The sequence below is a fragment of the Podarcis liolepis genome, assembly GCF_965112155.1.
Source record: "Podarcis liolepis genome assembly, chromosome: 9".
NCBI classification, from domain to species: domain Eukaryota; kingdom Metazoa; phylum Chordata; class Lepidosauria; order Squamata; family Lacertidae; genus Podarcis; species Podarcis liolepis.
In genome coordinates, this window is record NC_139564.1 from 72,788,563 (window position 1) to 72,798,665 (window position 10,103).

The 10,103-nt window shown below is 46.7% G+C and overlaps 1 protein-coding gene across 1 annotated transcript; it reads left to right on the top strand.

Moving 5' to 3' along the window:
* The first annotated feature begins 261 nt into the window (after positions 1-261).
* COX5A (cytochrome c oxidase subunit 5A) lies at positions 262-9,858 on the top strand. Its single transcript, XM_083460248.1, has 5 exons — positions 262-660; positions 4,507-4,623; positions 5,751-5,872; positions 6,896-7,018; positions 9,696-9,858. The coding sequence occupies exons 1-4, from the start codon at positions 576-578 to the stop codon at positions 7,007-7,009; spliced, it is 438 nt and encodes a 145-aa protein (XP_083316374.1). The 5' UTR covers positions 262-575; the 3' UTR covers positions 7,010-7,018; positions 9,696-9,858.
* The last annotated feature ends 245 nt before the right edge of the window (positions 9,859-10,103 follow it).

A 10,103-nucleotide genomic window follows, 5' to 3' on the forward strand; every position in this document is an offset into this window, starting at 1 on the left:
GCTACGCCACTGAGCTGATCGAGGGCGCTGAAGAACCTCGAGGTGGAAACTACAGTTCCCAGGGATCTTGGGGTGCGTGCGAAGGTGTCTTAAATATACAGGCAGATGCGCCCTGCAAGTCCATGCGCTGCGCCGTCCGCAGGGCATCCTATAGCGCGGGGGTCCCGCCAGGATCTCTCCGCCAGAGGAGCTCCCCGCCGACTCCGCCCCTCGGAGGAGGAGCCCGCGGCGCCCTCTCCCCGACTGCGCGTGCGCAGCCCCGGCTCTCCTCTCTTCCTCCCGCGCCGGCGCCGTCCTTCGCGAGGGCGCGAGGAGGTTAGTCCGCCCTGCGCCGCCGTAGCCTCGGCCCCGCCCGCCTTTGCCCTCGGAGCGTCTCGCCAGCGGAGCAGCAGCGGCGCGTGGCCGTCGGAGGAAGGAAGCCAGGAGGCCGGCCAGGAGCAGAAGCCGCCGCAGAAGCCGCCGCCGCCGCGCCGGCCGCCACCCCCGCCCGCCCAGCCGCCCCACCGCCTGCCACCCGCCCGCCCCTTCCCTCCCGCGCGTCGCCTCACGGCCGCCGCTTCTGTGTCCCCTCAGCCATGTTGGCAGCCGCTCAGCTCCTCCTCAGCCGCCGCTGCGCCGCGCCCGTCCTCCGCGGCCTCGTCCCCCGCGCGGCCCCCGCAGGTGAGGCGCCCCTCCTCCTACGCTCCCGGCTGCTGCGCCGGCGCCGCGGCGCTCGAGGCCTGGCCGTGTCCTTGCCGTGACCCCGCTCGCCCGCCCGCCCGCGGGGAGCCGATGGGCCTCCTCAAGGCGCCGCCGCTCGCGCTCGGCCCGGTTCTGGAGGATCCCCTGCTGACCTCCCCCCCTCTCCCCCCGAGGGACGCTCAGGGCGCCCGCTGCGCCCGCTGCTCGGCCTCGTCGCGACCCTGCCGGGGGGGGGCAGGGGGGGGGAGGGAGCCGGGTGACCTTGGCGCGGGAAGCGGCGGCGACGAGGAAGGTCGCGGGCCCGCCTGCTCTTCCTCAGCCGCCCCCTTGCCTCGGCTCCTGAGCTCCCCTCGGGAGGAAGGTGACGGAGGGGCCCGGGTTCAAATCCCGAGCTCGGCCGTGGATGAAGCTCTCTGGGCGTGACCTTGGGGGTCAGCCTAGCCTGCCTCGCAGGGTTGTCGGGAGGAAAGGTGTAAATGCAAGGAGGAAATGATTTTGAAGGAGGAAGGGGATCAGATACGGAAGAAGATCTCAGGCGGGATAATATGCTTTGGAGTATTCCTAAGAAAAGAGAGTTTCCCCTCTCTTCAAGATGGGCATGGCTGCTTTGTGCTCCCTTTGGTTCTGATCTGCAGGGCATTCCCTCAGTTTCTGCTCTTCCTGGTTTCACTTTTTGCCAGTGACTCCGCTTCCATTTCATGGAATAGGTTGCTTCTCTTAAGGACCAAACTCTTCTAGGTGCACATCCTTTAAGGCTCCCCTCCTACCTGAAAATGGGCTCATATGCTGATATGCTATCAGTCCAGGCTTGAAAACAGTCAGAGCCGTACGTGTTCTTAGCTTGTCCAAAGAAATGAACAGTTTACTGGGTGACCTTGAGCCCACCAATCTCTCCCCAGCTTCCCTGCCTCACAGGTTCACTGTGAGGATGCGAAGGAGTGGATCATGGGTAGGCAAACTAAGGCCCGGGGGCTGAATCCGTCCCAGTTGCTTTCTAAATCCGGCCTGCGGACGGTCTGGGAATCAGTGTGTTTTTACATGAGTAGAATGTGTCCTTTTATTAAAAATGCATCTCTGGGTTAATTGTGGGGCATAGGAATTCGTTCATTTTCCATCCCCCAAAATATAGTCCGGCCCCCCACAAGGTCTGAGGGACAGTGGACCGGCCCCCTGCTGAAAAAGTTTTCTGACCCTTGGAGTAGATGATCCTGTTTGAATGCTACCCTGAGTTCCTTGAAAGAAGGGTAGGGGGAGCTATGTGATAACCTGTCTGTATCCCATTCCCATTTAAGAAGGGCAGTTAGGGCCATGATCTGCTTAAGGGTGCTTCCAGACAGTATTTTGAAGGAGGGATTCAGGCACATACTGGAACTTTAGGTTAGCACAATTAAAGTGGAGTTATTGCCCTGATGCAACAAATCCATGTTAAAAAGAAGGGTGGGGGTTTTTTTGCAGTTTGGAATGTGACAGGGCAATGCATTGAAAACTGGGATGAATGGGAAGGCGTATGAACACAGCACAAGCATATCAGGATTAATATTTATTGTTGTATATCAACCCCAGAAACAAGTCAGAATGACTGCTCAGTATAGACTGACATAGGCTAATCGCTGAATAATCTGTGTGCAAGCCAATCAAGATGGGTATTTAGTAAGTGGGTCAAATAGACCTAAGATAGGGACATCTGGAAAAAATACTCTGCCTTATGAACTCACTTATGCATGGCTTTGTTGACTTGTTCCAAACCAGTCTCTTTTCAAGTCAGTGTGGTCCCAATTTACATGCGAGTTGGCTCTATACAATAGCTTGGTTGTGAAAGTAGTATCTAAATTAATTCCCAGCAGGGAAATTGGCTCAATAAAACTTCACTGACATTGAGGCAGTGCATTGGAGAACAGTGTTGATGCAGTCGTCAAATTGGTGTCTATTCTAGGTGAAGGCTCCTAGATACTTAACAAGTGTTGTACGGCCTTTGTGTCTTGTACTTATCCCCCAAGATGGCAGGTGAAGGTACTGGAAACTAAGAATACCATTGATGCTAAAGACTCCAGCAAATTTTGCATTCATTTAACAGATACGATTTACCACAAAATCTGAGGACGTTGAAATACTGACGGTACTGAAAATTGTCTTTGACCACCAACATTGCAACAAAGCATGTTTTACTTTAGAGCAGCTGTTCTGAGATGGAGGCTTATTAACTGAAGAATAGAAAAATCAAGAGTGAAATGGATAATTTTCAGCTGAAATGCCAGCATCTCATTTCTCTGGGTAGTTTTAACACCTGGCATTTTAAAAGCCCGTCTAGTTTCTTCTGTGGATTGTGCAACAGCAAGACAATGTCCACAATGAAAGCAGTTTTTTTTACTCTTGTTTGAGTTCATTGTACTGCTGAATTGGACTAAACGAAGTGAATTTTCGAATTAAATATTATTTATGCAGCAGCTTAAAACTAGGTTATGGTCGCCACAACAGAATGTCTATTTGCCGGGGGGGGGGAGGTTGGACTAGATAACTCTCTGGGTCCCTTCCAATACTATTCTAATATTCTATTATTGTAACTACATTGCTTTACTTGCTCTTACAACAGTGCACTTGTCCCAGTATGCAAGAAGGAGAAACATACACTATGGAAATGGTTTTAACTATGGACTAAGGGAGAGGTTTTTAGACTGTGGTTGCCAACAAGGTGTCCAGATATCTCCGCATAGTCGCAATTTGACCCACGCCAGTAGCAAAATGCCGCTGGCTAATTTCTAACACTGACAGTGATCCTGCAGGATGTGTTAAGTAGAATATGAACTGCTACTCTGGTGGCAGACTTTAGAACCCTTAGATTATATCTGCTTCAAATCTTTGCCAGAGATAATTGAACTTTGGAGCTTGCTGCCTCCAGGTACTTATATGACACACACATACACACACTCCTTATGAAGTGACTCTAGACGTGTCTATTTTTTCAAGCCTGTTCTATTTAAGTGAGCTTTTAATCTTCTCCATTATCTTCCCTTTCTCTTGTGTGTCTGTATTTTTCCCAGGTTATAAACTTGAAGGCAAGGTTTTGTTCTTCTGTATACTGTACAGTTCAGAACACTGACTTGTTTTAGATAGTATTGAAGTGTGATTTTAATTATTATCACTATTATTAACTATTCTTCTGGCATACATTCTTAAGCATTCAGGGACTTCGTGTTTTCCCCTGAAAGCACCAGACTAGCTATCTCAACTATGTAAATAAGCCCAAAGGTGACTTGCTAGCAATAATAATAATAATCTAAAGCTGGGAGGGATACCTGTAATGTGTGCATTACAAAGTTATGATAATTTACAAAATAGCAATTGGATTGCTGGAAAGCTTATTCTGATGGGATGGTAATTAGATTTTTTTTAGGTGACTTAACTTGCCATGAATGCTGAAGATATGTTGCTCCAGCAATGCAAATCAATACTCTGCTGTAGTTTTTCTACCTGCTGCCTGCTGCCTCCTGCCCCACTCTCTCTCTTCTGGCAGGAAATGGCAAAATTCATACAGCAACCCTTGTGCACAGCTGGGTGAACCTTTTAAAGTGGTGTAATTTAGGGCTGTTTCAGTGCATGTTTCTCTTTACTGGGGAGGGAGGGGGTGATGGCATAGTTCTTCAGTAGAAACTCTGGCAGCTACAGTCTGGAAGTGATGTGGGGATGGTTGCTGCTGACCAAAGCAGAGAGCTGCATTCCTGGGATTTCAAGTGTACACTGACTTCCTATGTGTACCTGCTGTATTGCAGCTTTACCTTGAGCTCTTTAATATCTTCCTCTTCTTCCCACTTCCTTTTTTTGTCACAGCTGTATTGCCTGTGCGCTGCTATTCTCATGGGTCACATGAGTCAGATGAAGAGTTTGATGCTCGCTGGGTGACGTACTTTAATAAACCGGATATCGATGCCTGGGAGCTAAGGAAAGGTAAGGCTGAGGGAGAGTAGTATTGAAGAGCTTGAGAAACCCTCCTTTGCTGCTGCAGCTGCAGCTGTGGAGGCATTTCTGCAAGCTGGTTGTGGCAGCTTGCATGGAGCAGTCAATCCATTTTTCTTCAGTCCCTGCCCAACATTTCACCAACCTTAACGGAACTGTTCCAGAGCATAGAATTGTAGAGTTGGAAGAGACCCTGAGGGTCATCTAGTCCAACCCTCTGCAGTGCAGGGATCTCAGCTAAAACATACGTGACAGATGGCCACCCAACCTCTGCTTTTAAGATTGTACCTCTGGTATTTTAATAGCTGTATGAGTAGTAAAAAACGGTCATTTATCATAACTTGCTAAAATCGAAACGGATTCAGTGTTTCTGTCAGTCCCTTGATGTTTCAGCCATGCCTCACCTTTTTCAAGGCATATCTTTTGGTAGGGAAAGAGAGATAAGTCTGACTTCGGCTATACATAAGAGGACAATGATATTAGGGCTCTGAATGAGCACTAAACTGATAAAATCCCTTTCACTGTTGAATGCCTTGCAATATTCTATTTAAGGTAAGAGGAAGTGTACAGTTTTTATTGTGCTGATGGTTGTCAAGACAAAATGGCACTTTTTACTGGGTGACTCTGCTACAGAGGCTGAACAGCAATTGATCGTCTATTAAAGTATTTATTAAAGTAACCTTTTAGAAAACTCCCCGAAGTATAAGCAGGGAGCATAAAAAGCCACAAACATTCAGAATCTTGAAGTTGTGTTTAACTTTTCAAGTTTAAAGTCCACAATAAATGGAGCTTTGTTGTGGGAATTGGGGTCTGTTGTTGGGTGGGATGCAAAAAAAAAAAAAAAAAAAATTGAAGTTTTTGCACTGAAATGGCAAATTACAGATTTGAGCTCAGATTTTGTATGTGGAATGTAAGCAACGTTTCATGTTAGCTGTACAAATTTTGTATACTGTGGCAATATCAAATATCAGAAGTCGCTTGCAGGAAATTTGGTATTAATAATATGTTCTGGCATATTTAGATATAATCAGAAATGTTAGGAAGAGAAATGGCGCCTGTGTGACACTCCTGAACTTGTAAGAACAACAGAATATTCTCATTCTTGTTCGTTCCCACAGGTATGAACACACTGGTTGGTTATGACCTGGTTCCAGAACCAAAAATCATTGATGCTGCTTTGAGGGCATGCCGACGACTAAATGACTTTGCTAGCGCAGTCCGTATCTTAGAAGTTGTAAAGGTCAGTGAAAGACACTTGTGTCTGAGCAGCCAACACCCTGCTTCTCCATTTGCCTCTGTGTTTATAGTGTGTATATTGTGGAGTTCCGGCTTGCTGGTGATCCATAAAGAGCCTTTGCACTCTGTGTAGAGATTTGTTTGACTAGCCTTGAGAGCCTAACAGATCTTTCTAGCCAGCATTGTCTACTTTAATGGTCATTGGCTCTCCACAGCCTGTGACATAGGACCTTCTAACCCTGTTAACTTTGATCTTTTTGACAGGATATGTGCAACTGAGAGTGGAACTTTCTGTACAAAATACATGTGCCCCTGCCTTGCTTTTGCCCATTTCCCCACAAAAGTTTACCAGGCTACTTATAATGGAAGCCTATGCATGTAAACTCAAAAGAAAGCTCCACTGTGTTCAGTGGGATTTGCTTTCAGGAGAGTATAGATTTGTAGCCTCATATAGCGTCTAAATCACAGAGCCAATCAGGGCTTGCCAGTCAGAAGGTTGGTGGTTTGAATCCCCCACAACTGGGTGAGCTCCCATTGCTCAGTCCCTGCTCCTGCCAACCTAGCAGTTCAAAAGCACGTCAAAGTGCAAGTAGATAAATAGGTATTGCTCCGGCGGGAAGGTAAATGGCGTTTCCGTGCACTGCTCTGGTTTCACCGGAAGCAGCTTAGTCATGCTGGCCACATGACCCGGAAGCTGTCTGCGGACAAACGCCGGCTCCCTTGCATGGCCAGAAAAGCGAGATGAGCGCCGCAACCCCAGAGTTGTCCGCGAATGTCCTAAAAGGTCAGGGGTCACTTTACCTTTACCTTATGGCCACTTTCACCTCTAAAAGCTGGATTTTGAAGCATTAAATTGTTGCTTAACTCTTGGTGAAATGCTTTTCTCGTGTGTGTGTGTGTGTGTGTGTGTGTGTGTGTTTAAAAAAAAACAACCTTAAGACTATTGAAGAATTAACCCTATTGGCCTTGGATATGACTCTGTCTTGGTTTTGTTAAGTTTAAATTCATTTTGTGTTCTTTCAATTAGGACAAAGCAGGGCCTCACAAGGAAATATACCCATATGTTATCCAGGAACTTAGACCAACGTTGAATGAGTTGGGAATCTCAACTCCAGAGGAACTTGGCCTGGACAAAGTGTAAACATTATTGGTAAGAGAACAAATCTTCAGTCCTTTGCGGAAACAGCTTTTTAATCATCCATCTTCTTTACCAGGCTCCTGGACAGTTGCTTGAGGGTTCCCAGGAGATCTCATGGGGCCATCTGAGATCTTGCAAGCTCTCAAGAGGTGGGAGCAGTTCCAGGGGTTGTTCTGACTTTGTGTGATTTTGCTTTTATGCGCAACCCCCGGGAACAACCCTTGTGCAAGTTGCAATTGCCCTGCACGCCAGATATAGTTTGAGCTATCTTGAGTAGAACACCAAGGCTTTGTTTTCTAGGTTTGCCTGAGGAAAGGCAGAAAAAAGACTTGCAAATTCTCTGCATTCACCTAGCCCCACCCCCTTTTCTGGTGGGCCATTCTTGATGTACTTGAAATGTAGTTCTTATACTTAAGTGATTAAAAAAGACTGGAGAAAAGTACAGTGAACACTTCTCATTCATCAGTGTCAGGCTCCTTATTTCTGAATCTGACTCAAATACAGCCATATAATATTGGTGCTTGCTTAGTTGTCTGCATCAAATAACTTCACTCCTGGCAACCAGGAGTGTTTCTCCTGCTGTCATATGTGCTGAACTTACAGTGGGGGTCAAGCACTCAGCCTAAGCTTAGCAACTGCTGTTCTGTTAATGGAGCAGCACTGGAGACTATGCAAACACGTCACCCTTAAATAGGACAGTGCTATGGAAGTTGGATGTTTAGTGGCAATACATGCAATGCTCTGCTAGCTTTAAGCTGTCACTCATTTAATGTACAGAAAAAAGCAGCAGAGCCCCTGCTAGGTGTAGTGGCACCAGGGAGGAGAAAATAAACAGCATTTAATAGCAAGCCTGCACAAACCTGAATTGACTTTAGCAATAAAATGTGTTCTCATAAGTATTCATCTGGGGCAAGTGGCCTTTGCAGGGAGAAAGGCTTTTCCAGTGAGAAGAATCTGAGCTGTTACTCTAATGTTGCATTGGTTATAGTGAATTGGGATCCTCATTTGCAGCCACATATCCACAATCTACTGCTTGGGCACCATATGCTGTGTGTTCTGTGTAAACACTAGAATCCTACAGACTTTGAATGAAGAGCTGCAGCTCTGTATGCAGTTGGAAGTGTTTTACTGGTTCCCATGCCTCCCTGCCCAAGCAACAGAAGGTGGCCTTCAGTCAATCAATGACATAGGGCAGGAAGCACATCCACGCCCCCATCCTGGCAACAGTTCTGCTGGGTGCCCTTCTTGGTCCTTGCTCTCGTGTGGCCAGTGGCCGCAGCTACACATACTAGCTCCTTGCAGGCAGGCAAGCAGGCTTGAGACAGCAGCCCCAAGAGATTTCCAGGCTGAGTTTCTTCTCCACACACACCGTCCTTATTAAAGTGGGGTGCTCCCCACTTTATGCAATTTCACTTATATGTGTGGGGACCCAGAATGTACCGTATTTTTCACCCCATAGGACGCACTTTTTCCCCTCCAAAAATGAAGGGGAAATGTGTGTGCGTCCTATGGGGCGAATGCAGGCTTTCGCTGAAGCCTGGTGCGCACCTACCCCTCTCGCTCTCCAGGCTTCAGGAAGCTATCCGTAAGCCTTGGGAGCCCGCGGGGGTTCCTGCCGGGCTCCCATGGCTTGCGGAGAGCTGCCTCTATCCCAAGCCTGCTCCCAAGGCCTGCGGAGAGCAGCCTGTTCTGGGGGCTGGGGTCGGGGGAAGCTCGGGCTGGGGGGGAAATAATTTCCCCCCAAAAAAACTAGGTGCGCCCTATGGGCCGGTGTGCCCTATGGGGCGAAAAATACGGTAATTCTTGTGTACTTGTGTGTGTGGGGGGGTAAAGCCTGTATTCTAGGGCCGACTTATCAATTTTATTTATTTATTAATTTATTTCATACACCACAAAATGTACTTCCCCCCTTTTTTATAAAAATGACCAGAGTGACTAAGAACAGTACAGTCTTGAATAAAAGAAATAGGAACAAGATAGCCATTGTACAATAAGATAACATAAGAGCAGATTAAGAACGGCAGCAAATCAAAACACAATTATTTTACAAATACAGATTAAGACACAAAGGCTTGTGTCCAGTACTGTGTGCACGGAGTCCCACTTGTGAAACAGGCTGTTGCTCTCCTCTCCCTGTGTGCCATCCACACCTGCTCTGTAGGGGTTATCCAACCCTTTGGAGAAGATTCTGAGGTTGCAGTGAGAGGGGGTGGTGGTGTGTTGTACAGGCAGAAGTCTGCAGTGCTAATGGAACAGTAGCGCTGGATGCAACCCAAAGCAGTAGAGAGAACTAAGCAAAATCAGCCCAGTTTGCCAGATACCTGCTAAAATAGAAAGAATATAGGTCAAAAATGTTAAGCAAATGTTGAAAGAATTTTTTTGAAGGGCTGCTGGGATATATGGTGTGTGCGCGTGCCGTGTTTGTAATTCTTTAGACTGCATCATATATATATTTTGAGATATGAGGAAGACACAGATGTCACAAGGCTGTGGTAGAAAAATGGCCTTTTTACACCACTGGGCAGCAAGCTGTTAATCTGCAGCTGCTTGGTACACAGATCAGATTATGTTCCCCCAACTATCCATTTTTTCTCTTTCAGAAGCTTTCTGGTGGTGGTGGGGAGGCAGAAAGAGCTTGAAAAGGGTGTAGAAATGTATGAACTAATCCATGATATTTGTTCTCTTCCAGATGAGCTTCCTGTGGGGTTATTGTTAATGCTATTTGATTGTACAACAATTGCCTGGAATCAGACGTTAAAATATTACTTATTTGAAATTACGCCTTCCTTTTATTGAGTCCTGGAGTATGTGTTGTGAAGCTGGACCTAATAAAGGGGAACTGGTTTGAACTGCGTGTTCTTTGTAGCCTGTGTTATTATATACTAGAAAAGAAAATCTTATTTCCCATAATAAAAGTGAATAAACATGGGGTACAGAACTTAATCCTCAATTTCACAACCTGACAATGGGATTCTCAAACTTCATTTATTGGTGGCAATGACATTCAAATTTTTATTGCTTGTGTGTGGATCCCTATAAAGGACATTGAAGGAGGTTATCATTACATGTTTTTGTTTCAAAACACCATATGAGTTCA

Coding starts and splice junctions, on each gene's coding strand:
- COX5A (XM_083460248.1), top strand. CDS start 576: ATGTTGGCAGCCGCTCAGCTCCTCCTCAGCCGCCGCTGCGCCGCGCCC. Junction 661..4,506: donor CCCCCGCGCGGCCCCCGCAG/GTGAGGCGCCCC, acceptor TTTTTGTCACAG/CTGTATTGCCTGTGCGCTGC. Junction 5,873..6,895: donor GTATCTTAGAAGTTGTAAAG/GTCAGTGAAAGA, acceptor TCTTTCAATTAG/GACAAAGCAGGGCCTCACAA.